Raw genomic sequence first — 19,333 nt, forward strand, 5'->3', positions numbered from 1 at the left:
TGCCGTGATGGAGTACCTGGCCGCTGAGGTTCTCGAGTTGGCCGGTAACGCGGCCAGAGACAACAAGAAGACCAGGATCATCCCGCGTCATCTGCAACTGGCCATCCGCAACGACGAGGAATTGAACAAGCTCTATCCGGCGTGACCATCGCTCAGGGTGGTGTGCTGCCTAACATCCAGGCCGTGCTGCTGCCCAAGAAGACCGAGAAGAAGGCTTGCCGCTCGATGGGATAATATTGTGTGGTGTATATGCATGCGTGCATTCATTCGCGCCATGCACTGTATACCTATTGCATATTGTATCGCGTCGGACGCGCTGAGCTCGTCGCCCTCGTATGCAACACACATACAAACAAAAGGCCCTTCAGGGCCACAATATGATCTTCGTCGATACATAATCCAACGTTAAAAGACAGTTTCTTTATCAGTGTCGTCTCAAAACGTACAAGTACAACGCTGTACTGACTAGGCATTAATTACGTGTGCTAGGATGTTACTCGACACTGCGCTGCGCCGTGATAATTCTTAGGTTAGGTACATGTTACATACCCCTTCATTTGCGGTCCCTGCCTCTGGTGCTGCGTAGCCGCGCGCGCTGTCGCCCGCCGCGCGGCGCACACCTCGCTGCAGGCGCGCCGTGCTTGCCTTCCACGTTACCTGTACAAATTACATATGTAAATTCATTTATTTATTTATTTATTTAACAGTACAGTACAACACATAAATACAGACAAGAATAAATAATAGATTTGAGAATTGTACAAGGGCACAGCTTATCTCACAAGAAATTTCTTCCAGCAGGCCCGTTATGGGAGTGTTAGAATTAAAAGAGATACAGATAGACTGTGTAAAAAGAAAGAAGATATAACCAATAAATAATCACTAACATTAACTACTTAAATACATATACAAACACACATTCATTGAAATAATAATAAAACATAGGATAATAATGTTTCAATTATTCCTACACATATAACACTGATTTTATTAATAGCAAGGAAAACCTAGGTACTATTTGCTGAATAACGTACTAATGGTGAAATATTTCTTTAAATCTGTCCAGTTCTTTTCGAGTTTATAATATTCATAATTTATATATAGGTAATATTTCCTGTATTATAGATATATATGTAATGAATGAATGAATGAATGTATGTATGTATGTATGTATGTATGTATGTATGTATGTATGTACATTACACAATTGTACATTTATCTGTGAAAATATATGATGTGTTTAATGCATAATTACTGTATTCATTTTCTACAAGCGAATGTTCTCTACATCTCGTCGTGCAAGCGTCCTCCCCACCTCCACCCCTCCCGCCCCCGACCCATTGCCCCACCGCCAGCTTTTCGACGTTGAAAGGGCTACGATTGGTCCGCCGGTTCGTCGATTACGGAGCGGATGCCTTGGTGTTTCGCCGCCGGCCGCTGCATATATAGTAGTTTCATATCTAATGTCAGCTAATGCCGAACTCCGTTCCGTCAGCACTATACCCGCTCGCTGAAGTCTAGTATTGTTTTAACAACAACAATGCCGCCCAAGACAAGTGGTAAAGCTGCCAAGAAATCTGGCAAAGCCCAGAAGAACATCTCCAAAACCGACAAGAAGAAGAAGAAGCACAAGAGGAAGGAGAGCTACGCCATCTACATCTACAAGGTGTTGAAGCAGGTGCACCCCGACACCGGTATCTCCAGCAAGGCCATGTCGATCATGAACTCGTTCGTGAACGACATTTTCGAGCGCATCGCCGCCGAAGCTTCCCGTCTCGCCCACTACAACAAGAGGTCCACCATCACATCGAGGGAGGTCCAAACTTCCGTCAGGCTCCTGCTGCCCGGTGAGCTCGCCAAGCACGCCGTCAGTGAAGGCACCAAGGCCGTCAGTACACCAGCTCTAAATGAGCGGCCGGCAGCTAGCGAGCAGCCGCCGACGCCTCCTCGTGACCGCCGCGTTTGTGGACGACGTCGCCGTGTCGTGTCGTGTGTCGCCGAGCCAGTGTTTGTTGTTCGTGTGTTCCGGTGTGTGCGCCATGGTGTTTTGTGCGAGTGTTGATCGATTGCGTCGTCGTGGGTTTACGTATATATATACATAGGTATCTTACTTACCAATTTATTATGTACGTACGCGCACACGCACGGGCGCGCTATCGAGATGCATTTCGAGAACCACGCCACCAGACGCCACAAACCGCCGCCACGTCGAAAATCTGGCCACGAGCACGCACGCACCGACTGCACCGCACCGCCGCACCGCCACAGGGGATGGCTGGATAACAAACAAAGGCCCTTTTCAGGGCCACAAATGTAATCATGTGAAAGATGAGAATTTCACGTTTCTTGAATCAGATGCTCGTCAAAACGTAGTTTATTTACACACAGTATATTACTACTGCTTAATAAATATATAAGAGGTATATCGCATACACACAAACAAATTTTCGCAGCTAGACATACAACAAAGTATAGGCAATAACAGATAGGAGTACAGAATAATACTATTATTATAGATACATGATCAATATTGCGATAGACAGACACCTAGTACCTACGTATTCCATTGAAAAATGATGTTGAAAATAAATAAATAAATGAATGAATGAATGAATAGTTTTTACACGGACGGACAGAGTCAAAATTCGATATTAAACAAACAAACGAATGTATATACATACATACATACATACATACGTACATACATAAATAATATACCTACCTCCCTATAAAACCATACTGCCTGTGTGATACATATTATGTATAGATCTGCAACCTATAGGATTATTTTCTTCCTAAAGTTACACAGTTATCATAAAATACATACTAACAACAACATAGACGAATAATATAAAAAATATAATACAATAAATAAGTATATAAATCCGAATAGGATAAAAATTATAAAATACTTCTTTTTCTTTTTTAACGTTTTGTTGATTTCGAAATTTTCGCCAGACAGAGACAGAGGGGGCGCTAGTCGCTCGCTCAGTCACCCAGTACAGTACGTACAGTATAAATAGAGGCGACGATCGCTTCTGGATTTTTATTCTCTCACGCACGTTCGAACCGTAGAGGTCCGCTCGTTCACGATCAGTTTTCTCGTCATTATTGTTGTGTTTGTACAGTCAGTTCGCTGTTGTATTGTCTAATAATGGCACGTACTAAGCAGACCGCTCGTAAATCCACCGGCGGTAAGGCGCCGAGGAAGCAGCTCGTTACCAAGGCGGCGCGCAAGAGCGCACCGGCCACCGGCGGAGTGAAGAAGCCCCATCGCTACAGGCCCGGCACTGTGGCTCTCCGTGAGATCCGTCGTTACCAGAAGAGTACAGAGCTGTTGATCCGCAAGCTGCCTTTCCAGCGTCTCGTGCGTGAAATCGCCCAGGACTTCAAGACCGATCTCCGCTTCCAGAGCTCCGCTGTTATGGCACTTCAGGAGGCCAGCGAGGCTTACCTCGTCGGTCTCTTCGAGGACACCAACTTGTGCGCTATCCACGCCAAGCGTGTCACCATCATGCCAAAGGACATTCAGCTCGCTCGCAGGATCAGAGGCGAACGTGCTTAAGGTGTCCCGCGCTTGATCAACGGTTGACCGGCGGTGCGCGCTCATTACTAAAAGGCCCCTTTCAGGGCCACATATGATTCTGACAGTTGAAAATGTTTCTTTACATCGGACGTGTCTTAAAACGTAGCAACAACAAACATTAATCTTTGTACAACATACATACATACATCCAAAAATAAATAAATACATACATACATACATACATACCTACCTGCCTTCCTTCCTTTCATGTAATTTAATTTAATACCTACTATAATAGCATCATGACGATGCCCCCGGATAAGTTTTTGGAAAACACTCTGTATGAATTTATTTTGTCAAAATTTAAGCAGCTTACATTATTATATACATTGATAGATAGATAGATAAAAAGCATGTAATATATATATGTATATATATATACTTTTTATTTTTATCCTTAAGACATATTTTCATTCATTTATTAGGTTACTATTATCAAAGTTATATTAATGAATTAATACAGAAAAAACATATACAGGGTGTATAACACCATGTATTTTTTTTTTATTATTATTTATGGGAAATTCGCAATACAGTATACTATGTCAATCATAAAAATCATAGATTAAATGCCTAAAATCAACCTATAACGAACGCTTCGATAGTCACCTCTCCCCGCTCACTCCGGATAGAATTCCCGCCGCCGCCGAGACCCCGTCGTATATAAATAAAGGCCCAGTGTACGCGAAGCGTATAGCCAGTACTCGTGCGGCACTCGATCGTGGTGCTTCGCTGTTCGTTCGTTGTGTTATCGTAAATTCTACAAACTAACCGAGAAGATGACCGGTCGCGGTAAGGAGGAAAGGGTCTGGGAAAAGGAGGAGCCAAGCGCCACAGGAAGGTACTTCGTGATAACATCCAGGGTATCACGAAGCCCGCCATCCGTCGTCTGGCTCGCAGAGGAGGCGTGAAACGTATCTCCGGTCTGATCTACGAAGAGACTCGCGGTGTCCTCAAAGTGTTCCTCGAGAACGTGATCCGCGACGCGGTCACCTACACCGAGCACGCCAAGAGGAAGACCGTCACCGCCATGGACGTCGTGTACGCTCTGAAACGCCAGGGTCGCACCCTGTACGGTTTCGGAGGTTAGACCGTGTCTATCCGCCGCGGCCAACGTGTCGTCCGTCGACCAGCTATTCTACAGAACCTACACTATGGTGGACGCGGGTGCGTCGTGCGTTCGTGTACTCTCTATGTGGTACACAGTAACGTATCGATTCATGCGTCGTTCAACCATACGTAGGTGCATGTAGATATGCGCACATTAAAAAAAGGCCCTTTTCAGGGCCGCATACGATTCGATATTTTAAATATGTTTCTTTATGCAGAGTTCGTCTAAAAACGTACAACAACATTCAACACATATTCTTGGTGCTTAGTAGTAGCCACTAAATAAAAATAACAAAACCGTTTTGTTACATTATATACATACCTACTACATATAATATAGAATGTGGACTACTCGCTGTTACCTAGTAGCTACTTAGCTGTTGTTTGTAGAAAGGAAGAAGTGTGAATGAAATTAAAAACCGACATAACGTTGTAAGTATATTATGTGTGTAAGTATAAAATACATAGGTACTTGTACTATATAGGTAGGTACATACGTATTCTAGTAATATATTCGAACTACTATATTATACAATGTTTGTACCTCCTAATTCCTATGCTATTGTTGTTGTTTCTAAATTCACTGCGCCCGCCGCGGCGCCGCGCCTCAATCAATCTCGGCCGTAGTCGTCGCTGCTTGCCGGCTGCACTGCTGCCGTTGCCGTCGCCGCTGCCGAAGCCGAAGCCGCCTCTGCCGCCGCCACTGCTGCTGCTGCTGCTGCCGCCGCTGAAAAATGCCGTCGGAGTATGTTATTCACTAGCGTAGGTATTATCATATATTATACGAGACCTGTACATAATAATCAACGTCAAGTAGGTAAATACATCACATCATACCTAGTCTCGATGTTTTCGATTTATTTAGGTACTACCTATGTATGTAGGTAATAAATAGAAAACCAATAAATAACAACGAGAACGACGAACCGACGGACTCACGGACCAAGTTGGGAGTTCGCCGTCGTCGCCGTGTCTTCGAATGCGCGCCGTTAGGTAGGTACTCTGTGCGGTGCCTGCGGGAGGACGGTGCAGCGCAGGCTGCTACCCGTCCTGACCTCCGTCGAAGGGCACTTTTCTTTCGATAATAAACAAGAAGAACAAAGCAAAATAATATTACCGATTGGTTGCACGTCCTGGACGCGGAGCCTCGAGACCGTCCTTAGCGGACGCGGAGCTCGCCGTGTTTTACGACGCTTCACTTTTAGGTCGATAATGCGTTCGCGTAACTGACGAATATCGACGGGGTCCTGTTACCACACAAGCTCGATATCCTCCTTGTTGGCGGGTCGACCTCGATCGTCACTCGCTATCACTTTTATAGAGAAAATAACATTTTGAACTGGACCCACTGGTGCCTCGGTAACCAGCCGCCGAAATAAACAACCGCCCCGGTTCCTATTATGCACTATTCGCGTTCGCACAGGCGCCACGACCTCGTCAAGTTCATGTATTATCCTAATCCGATCACTGTACGCGTCCGCCGCGACGATAAACATTGGAAAAATAAGTTTTATTAGATACGTGTTAGTGAAAACTTTCGAGCCTCCCAAAGAGAAATCCGCCCGCGACACAGAGGCGCTCGTTACGGTAAAGTTTCGTCGTCGTTCGGCGTACGCGTTCGAAATTTGAAAAACCTATAAGTGGCGACATCTAAGTCTCTCACTAAACTACTACTACCCAAGTAACTTGTTGTGTATTACACTTACTATTTCGTGTGTGTTGATCGTGCGTGCGTTGTAAACAATGGCAGACACAGCAGTCGCAACCGAAGCTCCGGCTCCAGCTACACCGGCGAAGAAGCAGGCGAGGGCTGGCGGTGCGAAGAAGCCGAAGGCGAAGCCCACCCATCCTAAAACATCCGAGATGGTAAACAGCGCTATCAAGGAGATGAAGGAGCGCAGCGGATCTTCGCTGCAGGCGATCAAAAGTACATCGCCGCTCAGTACAAGGTAGACGCTGAGAAACTAGCTCCGTTCATAAGGAAATACCTGAAGAGCGCCGTCGAGTCTGGCGCTTTGATCCAGACCAAGGGCAAGGGAGCGTCCGGTTCTTTCAAGCTCGAATCGAAATCTGCCGCCGCCAAGAAACCAGCGGGCGCTGCGCCCAAGAAGGCCGCCGCCTCCGCAGCCACGAAGACCAAGAAGGCTACCGCTTCAGCCGCCGGAGCCAAGAGCAAGAAGGCCGCGGCCGCTGCTGCATCTGCGTCCGCCGCATCGGCTTCGCCCTCCAAGGCGAAGTCGTCCGCCGGCGCTGCCGCTAAGGACAAGAAGGCCGCCGCCGCCGCGAAGAAACCGCGCCAGAAGGCCGCCGCTCGGCCAAGGCCAAGGGAGGCGCCGCACCTAAGGCTAAGAAGACCGCGAAGCCGCCTACAAAGAAACCTAAGGCACCGCCGACCAAGCCCCTTCGAAGCCGGCAGCCAAGAAAGCGTCCGCAGCCAAGAAGTAAACATCCGCGCGGCGTTCCCGGTTTACCGGCGACGCGAAACGCGGCGACGGAAGCGGCAGCCGGCGCGGGCGTTGCGCCGGCTCGGTTCGGCTCGGCTCGGCCCGGCTCAGCACGTCCATCCACAACATCCGTGCAGCGCTGTCAATGTGATGTGATGTGTGTGACGGTGGCAAGTGTGCGCTTGTGTGTAGTGGAACTAAACACCATCCACCCACCTTGTGTACCTACTACACCACATCGCTCGGATCGTGGTCGACGTCGACGTCGCCCGCCGTGAACCGTGCGCGCTCCTCACAGCCAAGCTAGCCTGCATCGCTTACGTTCGAAGCGTACATCGTCGTCCTCGGAAGTGGCGCTGCGCGCTCGCTCACAGTGTCTCGAGTCTCTGTCAACAACAACAACAACAACAAATGAAGAAAATCAAACGGCGGCAACAAGATGCTCAGCGGGAGTGCACGCGCTCTCAAACGCGGCGCTCGTAGAGCGCTTCAAAAAAACAGCCCTTTTCAGGGCTAACAATACTATCATGAATATTATTCGTTTCTCATATAAACAGACAAGTCAAAAACGTATCAAATAACTAGGTGCCTACGTAACTAACCATTAAACACGCACGACGCACACACATTAGACATGTATATAATTATCAAGAAAATCTTTATTGCGAACTAAGTATGTAGGTACAAAAGATCATATATATTGAAAAAGACAAGTACATATAAATGTATTAAGCATATAGTTTGACATAAGGTTCCTATGTTACCTACTTACAAAACAATACATAACTTACATACAACTCACTAGAATTACGTACCTACAAAAACACATACATAATGTAATAAGTAAATAATTATTTACTTATATATACATATATAATTTTACTACGCTAGGGCTAGGTTGTTTGTTATGTGTGTTACACTTGCATACCTGATCGGAAAGAAAAACACTTTCACAACACTTGTTTACATAAACACTGTGAAATACACGACACAATAATGATCGAAGCGTACGAATCAAAACAATATAAAACAATCTAATCCCGTCAAAAACAGAGAACAACAAAGTGAAAAAGCGCGCGCTTCATTCGAATCTGACAGTACTGCCTCCGTTTTCGCGAAATGCAAAGAAAGCCTAAGGACAAAGACAATTTGATTTTTATATTATACGACATGACGTGTGCATGTGGTGTTTTTCTTTTTTCTGTTTGATAATGGCACTCGCAGCTCAGCCTAGGAATAGAATTATTTTCGTTTGTTTTTATTTTTGTCCACGTGATCGCGCTTGCGTTTTTGCGAGACCTCGCCCGTTCGTCGCTACATACCCTCCCACTTAGTGAGACGCGCCGGTCGAGTATAAATGCCGCGGACGCCTGGGTTTAAAAATTAGTTGTTCACTCGACTGTCGTCGCGCTCGCACTCAGAGCGTAACTTGGTGATTTTCCGTGATATTCTTAACCAATCTTGACAATGTCCGGTCGTGGTAAAGGTGGCAAGGTTAAGGGGAAGGCAAAGTCCCGGTCCAACCGTGCCGGTCTACAGTTCCCCGGACGTATCCACAGGCTGCTGCGTAACGGTAACTATGCAGAGCGCGTCGGTGCCGGAGCGCCTGTCTACTTGGCCGCCGTGATGGAGTACCTGGCCGCTGAGGTTCTCGAGCCGGTAACGCGGCCAGAGACAACAAGAAGACCAGGATCATCCCGCGTCATCTGCAACTGGCCATCCGCAACGACGAGGAATTGAACAAGCTCCTATCCGGCGTGACCATCGCTCAGGGTGGTGTGCTGCCTAACATCCAGGCCGTGCTGCTGCCCAAGAAGACCGAGAAGAAGGCTTAAGCGTTGCTTCGATGGGATAATATTGTGTGGTGTATATATGCATGCGTGCATTCATTCGCGCCATGCACTCGTATACCTATTGCAATATTGTATCGCGTCGGACGCGCTGAGCTCGTCGCCCTCGTATGCAACACATACAAACAAAAGGCCCCTTTCAGGGCCACAATATGATTCGTCGATACATAATCCAATGTTAAAAGACAGTTTCTTTATCAGTGTCGTCTCAAAACGTACAAGTACAACGCTGTACTGACTAGGCATATTAATTACGTGTGCTAGGATGTTACTCGACACTGCGCTGCGCCGTGATAATTTTAGGTTAGGTACATGTTACATACCTTCATTTGCGGGGTCCCTGCTGCCTCTGGTGGTGCTGCGTAGCCGCGCGCTGTCGCCGCGCGGCGCACCACCTCGCTGCAGGCGCGCCGTGCTTTGCCTTTCCACGTTACCTGTACAAATTACATATGTAAATTCATTTATTTATTTATTTATTTAACAGTACAGTACAACACATAAATACAGACAAGAATAAATAATAGATTTGAGAGAATTGTACAAGGGCACAGCTTATCTCACAAGAAATTTCTTCCAGCAGGCCCGTTATGGGAGTGTTAGAATTTAAAAGAGATACAGATAGACTGTGTAAAAAGAAAGAAGATATAACCAATAAATAATCACTAACATTAACTACTTAAATACATATACAAACACACATTCATTGAAATAATAATAAAACATAGGATAATAATGTTTCAATTATTCCTACACATATAACACTGATTTTATTAATAGCAAGGAAAACCTAGGTACTATTTGCTGAATAACGTAGGCCTAATGGTGAAATATTTCTTTTAAATCTGTCCAGTTCTTTTCGAGTTTATAATATTCATAATTTATATATAGGTAATATTTCCTGTATTATAGATATATATGTAATGAATGAATGAATGAATGTATGTATGTATGTATGTATGTATGTATGTATGTATGTACATTACACAATTGTACATTTATCTGTGAAAATATATGATGTGTTTAATGCATAATTACTGTATTCATTTTCTACAAGCGAATGTTCTCTACATCTCGTCGTGCAAGCGTCCTCCCCACTCCTCCACTCTCCCTCCTCCCGCCCCCGACCCATTGCCCCACCGCCAGCTTTTCGACGTTGAAAGGGCTACGATTGGTCCGCCGGTTCGTCGATTACGGAGCGGATGCCTTGGTGTTTCGCGCCGGCTGCCGCATATATAGTAGTTTCATATCTAATGTCGTTTATATTGCTGCCGAACTCCGTTCCGTCAGCACTATACCCGCTCTCGCTGAAGTCTAGTATTGTGTTTTAACAACAATGCCGCCCAAGACAAGTGGTAAAGCCGCCAAGAAATCTGGCAAAGCCCAGAAGAACATCTCCAAAACCGACAAGAAGAAGAAGAAGCACAAGAGGAAGGAGAGCTACGCCATCTACATCTACAAGGTGTTGAAGCAGGTGCACCCCGACACCGGTATCTCCAGCAAGGCCATGTCGATCATGAACTCGTTCGTGAACGACATTTTCAGCGCATCGCCGCCGAAGCTTCCCGTCTCGCCCACTACAACAAGAGGTCCACCATCACATCGAGGGAGGTCCAAACTTCCGTCAGGCTCCTGCTGCCCGGTGAGCTCGCAAGCACGCCGTCAGTGAAGGCACCAAGGCCGTCACCAAGTACACCAGCTCTAAATGAGCGGCCGGCAGCTAGCGAAAGCAGCCGCCGACGCCTCCTCGTGACCGCCGCGTTTGTGGACGACGTCGCCGTGTCGTGTCGTGTCGCCGAGCCAGTGTTTGTTGTTCGTGTGTTCCGGGTGTGTGCGCCATGGTGTTTTGTGCGAGTGTTGATCGATTGCGTCGTCGTGTGGGTTTACGTATATATATACATAGGTATCTTACTTACCAATTTATTATGTACGTACGCGCACACGCACGGGCGCTTATCGAGATGCATTTCGAGAACCACGCCACCAGACGCCACAAACCGCCGCCACGTCGAAAATCTGGCCACGAGCACGCACGCACCGACTGCACCGCACCGCCGCACCGCCACAGGGGATGGCTGGATAACAAAAAGGCCCTTTTCAGGGCCACAAATGTAATCATGTGAAAGATGAGAATTTCACGTTTCTTGAATCAGATGCTCGTCAAAACGTAGTTTATTTACACACAGTATATTACTACTGCTTAATAAATATATAAGAGGTATATCGCATACACACAAACAAATTTTCGCAGCTAGACATACAACAAAGTATAGGCAATAACAGATAGGAGTACAGAATAATACTATTATTATAGATACATGATCAATATTGATAGACAGACACCTAGTACCTACGTATTCCATTGAAAAATGATGTTGAAAATAAATAAATAAATGAATGAATGAATGAATAGTTTTACACGGACGGACAGAGTCAAAATTCGATATTAAACAAACAAACGAATGTATATACATACATACATACATACATACGTACATACATAAATAATATACCTACCTCCCTATAAAACCATACTGCCTGTGTGATACATATTATGTATAGATCTGCAACCTATAGGATTATTTTCTTCCTAAAGTTACACAGTTATCATAAAATACATACTAACAACAACATAGACGAATAATATAAAATATAATACAATAAATAAGTATATAAATCCGAATAGGATAAAAATTATAAAATACTTCTTTTTCTTTTTAACGTTTTGTTGATTTCGGAAATTTCGCGCCAGACAGAGACAGAGGGCGCTAGTCGCTCGCTCAGTCACCCAGTACAGTACGTACAGTATAAATAGAGGCGACGATCGCTTCTGGATTTTATTCTCTCACGCACGTTCGAACCGTAGAGGTCCGCTCACGATCAGCCATTATTGTTGTGTTTGTACAGTCAGTTCGCTGTTGTATTGTCTAATAATGGCACGTACTAAGCAGACCGCTCGTAAATCCACCGGCGGCGCCGAGGCGCCTCGCCACCGCGGCGCGCGCAAGAGCGCACCGGCCACCGGCGGAGTGAAGAAGCCCCATCGCTACAGGCCTGGCACTGTGGTCTCCGTGAGATCCGTCGTTACCAGAAGAGTACAGAGCTGTTGATCCGCAAGCTGCCTTCCAGCGTCTCGTGCGTGAAATCGCCCAGGACCAAGACCGATCTCCGCTTCCAGAGCTCCGCTGTTATGGCACTTCAGGAGGCCAGCGAGGCTTACCTCGTCGGTCTCTTCGAGGACACCAATGTGGCTATCCACGCCAAGCGTGTCACCATCATGCCAGGACATTCAGCTCGCTCGCAGGATCAGAGGCGAACGTGCTTAAGGTGTCCCGCGCTTGATCAACGGTTGACCGGCGGTGCGCGCTCATTCAAAGGCCCTTTTCAGGCCACATATGATTCTGACAGTTGAAAATGTTTCTTTACATCGGACGTGTCTTAAAACGTAGCAACAACAAACATTAATCTTTGTACAACATACATACATACATCCAAAATAAATAAATACATACATACATACATACATACCTACCTGCCTTCCTTCCTTTCATGTAATTTATTTAATACTAATAATACATATGACGATGCCCCGGATAAGTTTTGGAAAACACTCATGAATTTATTTTGTCAAAATTTAAGCATTACATTATTATATACATTGATAGATAGATAGATAAAGCATGTAATATATATATGTATATATATATACTTTTTATTTTTATCCTTAAGACATATTTTCATTCATTTATTAGGTTACTATTATCAAAGTTATATTAATGAATTAATACAGAAAAAAAAAAAAACATATACAGGGTGTATAACACCATGTATTTTTTTTTTTATTATTATTTATGGGAAATTCGCAATACAGTATACTATGTCAATCATAAAAATCATAGATTAAATGCCTAAAATCAACCTATAACGAACGCTTCGATAGTCACCCTCCCCGCTCACTCCGGATAGAATTTCGCCGCCGAGACCCCGTCGTATATATAAATAAAGGCCCAGTGTACGCGAAGCGTGAGGACTCCACTTCTGACTCTCGTCGTGTACGGACGTGTCGCTCTGCGCTCGCCCGTTTACGACTTTTGTCTTTGTTACGCCCGACGTAACGCTCACCGTAGTCGCTCTGCCGACTACAAATATATCAATCTAAAGCTGCTTTTTTCAAAGCGGCGGACGATTATCCTGTTTCTAAAACGTTTGTGTCAAGTAAATTCAGTTGACCCCTTCTGGGTAAAGCCACAGTTTCGTGGTTCTCGGTTGAAACCATACGGTGACAACGAAGCCGAGAGGGTGTTGACTCAATCACACCCGCCGAACCCTTCAGGCAAGGCAGTCAATTGACGGAGCTCGGATTTCGGCCTTGGGGATTCCTAGTCGTGCCTTGCATCTGGTTTGCTTTCACAGCTACACACCTGGTGTCGGTTGGGTATCTCTATACCCTTCAACTAGACTGGTAGGGGCCCGTTCGCACAATAAGACTGGCGAACGGTTTACAAGCTTAGGGCTCACCAATAGTACTCACCCCCTGCCTATACCCGGCAGGGAGGAAGTTACACATCCCCGGGCCCATCCACCCGGGAGATAGGAGATAGGTTATAGGGTTTTATATTAGGCCCCACTTTAGCTCGGTAGCCCTCTTCCCTCACGGGAAAATGACTACCGAAGTAATTGTTCTTCTTTGAGGTCCTCCTCATGACCAAGACATCGTCGCCAAATATGGCGATTATTAGTAACCTTGATATCAAGGACCCGCGCCTTCGCGCTATTGTGTTAGGATAACGGCTCACAGGAGGCCGGCGCAGCTGTGCCGCGCCCCATTGTCGAGCCTATAATTGTTTCTTCGGGGAAAACCGCCGCATTAGCGGAAACGGTAATCCCTAATACAATGGTCGATGCCCAGCTGCACTCGACCATTGTTCCTAATCCATTGTCTCACAGACAATGGAAATTACCAGGCGAGTGCACCTGCGTCAAACGTCGACGCCGAATGCATGGACACCTCGTCCTCCCGCTCTGCCTCACCCGTCCCAGAGGATGCTCAACCTCCGAGCTCCGATTCTCTTCCTCCGATGAAGACTTCACCGTCGTACTGGGAGGTAAGAGAGAAAAGAACAAAAATAATGACAAGGCGCGCAAGACCATCGCCCTTGCCGCATCTCCTCTCCCTAGCCCGCCCGCTGTGTCTACAGCATCCCCGCCCTGTCACCCTCGACCTCGCAGGTCGCTTCCTCCCAAGGTGCCGCTAAGCCCAAAAGCGCACCTGTGCAAACCTCCGCCGCCTGTATACTTACAGGACAAGGCGAAATGGACCGAAGTGTTCAAGCTGTGTGTTGATCGTAAGATCAACTACAGATCGGCCTCCACCGGCAACGGTATCAAAATCGTCCTCCTACGTTAGACGACTATAGGGAAATAACTAAAGCGCTAAGAGCGAGGAACATTTCGTTCCATACGTACTCCTCCCTGAGGAAAAACCTCCGGGTCGTCATTACCCGTATTCCGAAGGAAACCCTTCGATGACATTTTAAGTGACCTTAAGTCACAAAACATCCCTGCGACGCAAGTCCATAGGATGCACCGCGCCCGCAGCGGCCACGCCTTCGACATGGTGCTCGTAGTATGCGAGCCGTGTCCTTCCAAAATCCACCCGATTTTTAACATCAAATCGGTGTGTAATTTAACCGGCATCTCAATCGAGAAGCCAACAGATCTGGCATTGTATCCCAATGCCACCGTTGCCAACTGGGGTCACCACAGCGCAACTGTTTCGCCCAGCCTAGGTGCGTGAAATGCCTAGGCCAACACGGCACCTCCGACTGCCCGCGACCCAAGGACCGCACCTGTGCACCGAGCCTCCGAGCTGTACTCTGCGGCGCCTCAGGCCATCCCGCCAACTACCGCGGCTGCCCAAAGGCCCCAAACGTCTCCCTGCTGGCCAAGCGTGCAACGCCCGCCAGCTAAGGGAAAGCCCATCAGCGAGGCTACCTACCGCTCAACTTCCCGAGCGTCTCAGCCCACAACGGCCCTCCCCATGGAACCCTCTCAACCATCAGAGAGCCTTTCCAACCCCGAGGCCAACTCAGCCCCAGCCAACTCCCGCCCCGGTGAATAATCCCACCGCGGCGCCCGCGAGCTACCTCGCGTCCCTCCTGTCCTTCCTCTCGCGCCTCCGCGGCCTCCGCGGCTCCTATAGCCGCCAAGCCCGCGCAAGCGCAAGCGATCGCGCTTCTAGCCCAGTATCAGCGCTCAGTTCTATGAACGTTATACTGAGCACGTTCAGTGTATTTACGAGCGACAGAGCTCAACAACTTTCGAGGGAGATAGTCGCCAGCAATGGCGACCTTATCAAACTCTACCCGTTATGCAGGAGTATTCAGACGTCGCCCAGGCAGTTCAAAACCTGCCTCACTTTAGGAAATAGAAATGGATAATACATCCAAAATTAAACCCCATTCCCTTAGGTTGGCTATTATAATGCCAACGGTATTTCGGCTAACGCGACGAGATTTCCGCCTTCCTACAATCCCATAAGATAGACATTCTTCTCGTACAAGAGACCTTCAAAGCCGCGTGTACGCGCCCTAATATAGCTAACTATGTTAATTAGAAATGACAGGATCACACGCCACAAAGGCGGCACGCTTATCTATTATAAAAGATCGCTACATTGTGTAGAGATCACTCCCCCGACTTGCTGCATTGAAGCCTCGATCTGTCGACTAGCCATGTCCCAGCACCAGTCGATCACTCTCGTATCGGCCTACGCCCTCCCACGTCCTCATCCTTTCAGTCCTACGACCCGATCCTCACGAACGATCTCAGAGCCTTACTAGGCCCTGAGCGACTGTAATAATAGCAGGCGATCTAAACGCCAAACATCCTGCCCGGAATAGCAACACTACTTCCAAGAGGTAGGTTGCTATTCAATCAGTGTGAATCCTCAACTTCGATGTCATCGCCCGATGCATCCCACTACTTTCCTAATATAGTCGACCACCTTCCCGACGTTCTCGATGTAGCGCTCCTCAAGAACGTAAACTTACGTTTACATTCGATCGAGGTACTACACGAGCTCACCTCCGACCACAGACCGGTTCTGTGGAACTAGCCTCGCGCTCAGGCCCACTGACCCGGATCGCCCTCCTCCCACCCAGATTGTCACGGACTGGAGAATGCTAAGCGAAAGCTTAAAATCCTCCTCCGCCCAGTTAGAATCAATTCCCGATGAAATCAACTCAGTCGCTGACATGACGGGCGCGATCGGCTCGTTCACCGAGCACGTACAATCCACCGTGGACAAGTGTTCACGTAGAGTTGAAGCGACGAGCTTTCATCGCTTCAAGCTCCCGGATGACGTGCGTGCTCTGGTGACCGAGAAGAACGCGGCTGTCCGTGCCTACAGTACTTTTCCCTGCGACGCTAACAAGTCTCACATGCGTAACTTACAGCGTGCCAGGAACGCCTTGCTGAGATGCGTGAAACGCGCTGGGACAAGACGCTGAGCGAACTCGAGCCGACTCATCAAGCCTTCTGGCAGCTTCAAAGGAAACTCAAATCCGATGAAGTAGCTTCCACCCCGCCGATCAAACGCCCCGACAATTCCATCGCCTTCGAGGACGATGAAAAGCGGAATGTCTGGCCGACAGCCTCGAGGCTCAATGCTCGCCTAGTACCAACCGGTCGACCCGGCTCACCTACTAAAGGTCGAAGCCGAGGTCGAGCGCAGATCCTCCCTACCACCGCAAGAAGACCCTGACGATCCCTTGCCACCCGTCACTCCAGACGAAGTGGCAGAGATCATCAAACGTCTCAAACCCCGTAAAGCCCGGGCCCAGATAGAATAACCAATAAAGTGTTCAAAATCCTACCCGCTTCCTCGTAATGCTATGACCGCGATCTTCAATTGCGCCATGACCCATAACCTGTTCCCACAGGCATGGAAAGAGGCAACCGTAATCGGTATTCCCAAACCCGGTAAACCAAAATCAGACCCGTCCAGCTATCGCCCTATCAGTTTACTCAATGTTCGGCAAGATCTACGAGATACTTATCTATGCGTCCCAAAGATTACGTCGAAGCAAAGAGTCTTATTCCATTAGAACAGTTTGGTTTTCGAACCCATCACTCTTGTGTCCAACAAGTCCACCGCATCGTGGAAGGTGAGCCACGGATTCCAACGTGGCCCGCGCTTTGTCTTCTTCTGATAAAAGCATTCGACAAAGTCTCACAGGCTTGATTTACAAGCTTTACCAACTCGGTGTCCCAGACCGTCTGTCGTCATCTTACGAGACTTTTGTCGAATCGCACCTTTCGCTATCGCATAGACGGCACTCTTTCTTCGGCCCACCCTATAAGCTGGCGTCCCACAAGGCTCGGTACTCTCCCCATCCTCTTCACGCTATACACTAGCGATATTCCTAAGAACAAGCATGTTCAATTAGCCCTATTCGCCGACGACACGGCAATCTACTGCTCAGGCCGCAGCCCAGCCGCCATAGTGAGACATCTCCAAGCCTATTGCAACACCCTAGGTGTCTGGACTAGGCTATGGAGAATCGAACTCCACCCCGACAAAAGCCAGGCCATACTTTTCGAGCCCCCGCCGTAGGCTTCCTCCCGCGCCCCGTCAGTCACCATGTTTGGTAGGCCGATTCCGAAGGAGCATGCCAAATATCTAGGTGTAATCTTAGACCAGCGCCTCTCATTCGCCGAGCACATACGTAAGTGCGCTCTAGAGCAGCCTTGTGTACGGCAGATTGCACTTCTTGCTCAATTCAAAGAGCAAATTATCTCTTAAATCCAAGTTACGCCTCTACGGATCGTGCATACGCCCCGTCATGATGTATGCTTGCCCTGTGTTCGCACAGGCAAGCCATCGCCTCCTTCACAGAATGCAAGCCCTTCAAAACCGTGCCTTACGGAAAATCACAGGAGCTCCCTATTATGTTCGAAATGAGATTCTTCATGTCGACTTAAAAATCCCTACCATCCGCCAGTATATGAAGTGCCGCCATACGGTACTTCGAACGCGCTGAGAAACACGATAACTCACTTATCGTGTCAGCCAGTAATTACACTCCCTCCCGCATCAGTAGGATTCGCCGCCCTAGGCATGCCCTTCAGAACCTGACGATGAGATAACTGTCCTCCAAGAGAGTAGTAAACTCACTAGCACCCTATACAAACACAAACCGCGTTCGTACAAACCTCGCCGCCGAGGTCCGCCGCGACGTCCTGTTCTCTGTCCTCCCGACCCTTGCTCATCGAGCCAGCCCGCGAGCTGAGCCAGTAGCTTTAAATTCCCATTTAATAATACGACCGCGGCGATCCAGCCTGTCCCTTTGTTGCCTCCCCCAGCGACGCCCTAAGCCGAGGTCCGATCCCCACAGGGGTACCCTTAGCGCAGTCGCTTAGTTTATGGTTGCTTTACGCCCCTGGCTGGAGGCCTAAATTCCCAGGCATCCACAGGGAAAAAGTCCACAGCAGTACACGGCCTCCCAGGCTGAACTGCGAGATGCCATACCAAAAAATACGCGAAGCGTATAGCCAGTACTCGTGCGGCACTCGATCGTGGTGCTTCGCTGTTCGTTCGTTGTGTTATCGTAAATTCTACAAACTAACCGAGAAGATGACCGGTCGCGGTAAGGAGGAAAGGGTCTGGAAAAGGAGGAGCCAAGCGCCACAGGAAGGTACTTCGTGATAACATCCAGGGTATCACGAAGCCCGCCATCCGTCGTCTGGCTCGCAGAGGAGGCGTGAAACGTATCTCCGGTCTGATCTACGAAGAGACTCGCGGTGTCCTCAAAGTGTTCCTCGAGAACGTGATCCGCGACGCGGTCACCTACACCGAGCACGCCAAGAGGAAGACCGTCACCGCCATGGACGTCGTGTACGCTCTGAAACGCCAGGGTCGCACCCTGTACGGTTTCGGAGGTTAGACCGTGTCTATCCGCCGCGGCCAACGTGTCGTCCGTCGACCAGCTATTCTACAGAACCTACACTATGGTGGACGCGGGTGCGTCGTGCGTTCGTGTACTCTCTATGTGGTACACAGTAACGTATCGATTCATGCGTCGTTCAACCATACGTAGGTGCATGTAGATATGCGCACATTAAAAGGCCCTTTCAGGGCCGCATACGATCGATATTTTAAATATGTTTCTTTATGCAGAGTTCGTCTAAAACGTACAACAACATTCAACACATATTCTTGGTGGTGCTTAGTAGTAGCCACTAAATAAAAATAACAAAACCGTTTTGTTACATTATATACATACCTACTACATATAATATAGAATGTGGACTACTCGCTGTTACCTAGTAGCTACTTAGCTGTT

General features: G+C 47.8%; 4 protein-coding genes, 1 non-coding gene and 3 pseudogenes across 5 annotated transcripts; all 8 read left to right on the forward strand.

Annotated features, from left to right (window-relative positions):
• The first annotated feature begins 1,540 nt into the window (after positions 1-1,540).
• Positions 1,541-2,062, forward strand: LOC135119134 (histone H2B-like). The gene has a single exon (XM_064042828.1). It carries the CDS (start codon positions 1,541-1,543, stop codon positions 2,060-2,062), a length of 522 nt encoding a protein of 173 aa, XP_063898898.1.
• A 950-nt stretch (positions 2,063-3,012) lies between these two features.
• LOC135119120 (histone H3-like) lies at positions 3,013-3,938 on the forward strand. The gene has a single exon (XM_064042822.1). It carries the CDS (start codon positions 3,155-3,157, stop codon positions 3,563-3,565), a length of 411 nt encoding a protein of 136 aa, XP_063898892.1. The 5' UTR covers positions 3,013-3,154; the 3' UTR covers positions 3,566-3,938.
• A 427-nt stretch (positions 3,939-4,365) lies between these two features.
• Positions 4,366-4,878, forward strand: LOC126056186 (histone H4). Its single transcript, XR_010277993.1, has one exon. It is a non-coding gene; the product is annotated as a histone H4 (transcript).
• Positions 4,879-6,121: 1,243 nt separating this feature from the next.
• Positions 6,122-7,141, forward strand: LOC135119119 (histone H1B-like; annotated as a pseudogene).
• A 1,337-nt stretch (positions 7,142-8,478) lies between these two features.
• Positions 8,479-9,276, forward strand: LOC126056180 (histone H2A). The gene is given in 2 exon segments (XM_049848317.2): positions 8,479-8,794; positions 8,797-9,276. Coding segments are annotated over 2 exon segments (366 nt in total). The 5' UTR covers positions 8,479-8,607; the 3' UTR covers positions 8,976-9,276.
• Positions 9,277-10,252: 976 nt separating this feature from the next.
• On the forward strand, positions 10,253-11,097 carry LOC126056182 (histone H2B). The gene is given in 3 exon segments (XM_049848319.2): positions 10,253-10,528; positions 10,531-10,635; positions 10,638-11,097. Coding segments are annotated over 3 exon segments (369 nt in total). The 5' UTR covers positions 10,253-10,323; the 3' UTR covers positions 10,697-11,097.
• An 823-nt stretch (positions 11,098-11,920) lies between these two features.
• Positions 11,921-12,313, forward strand: LOC135119121 (histone H3-like; annotated as a pseudogene).
• Positions 12,314-18,526: 6,213 nt separating this feature from the next.
• Positions 18,527-19,108, forward strand: LOC135119128 (histone H4-like; annotated as a pseudogene).
• The last annotated feature ends 225 nt before the right edge of the window (positions 19,109-19,333 follow it).

The sequence above is a fragment of the Helicoverpa armigera genome, chromosome 30 (assembly GCF_030705265.1).
Source record: "Helicoverpa armigera isolate CAAS_96S chromosome 30, ASM3070526v1, whole genome shotgun sequence".
In the NCBI taxonomy this organism is placed as follows: domain Eukaryota; kingdom Metazoa; phylum Arthropoda; class Insecta; order Lepidoptera; family Noctuidae; genus Helicoverpa; species Helicoverpa armigera.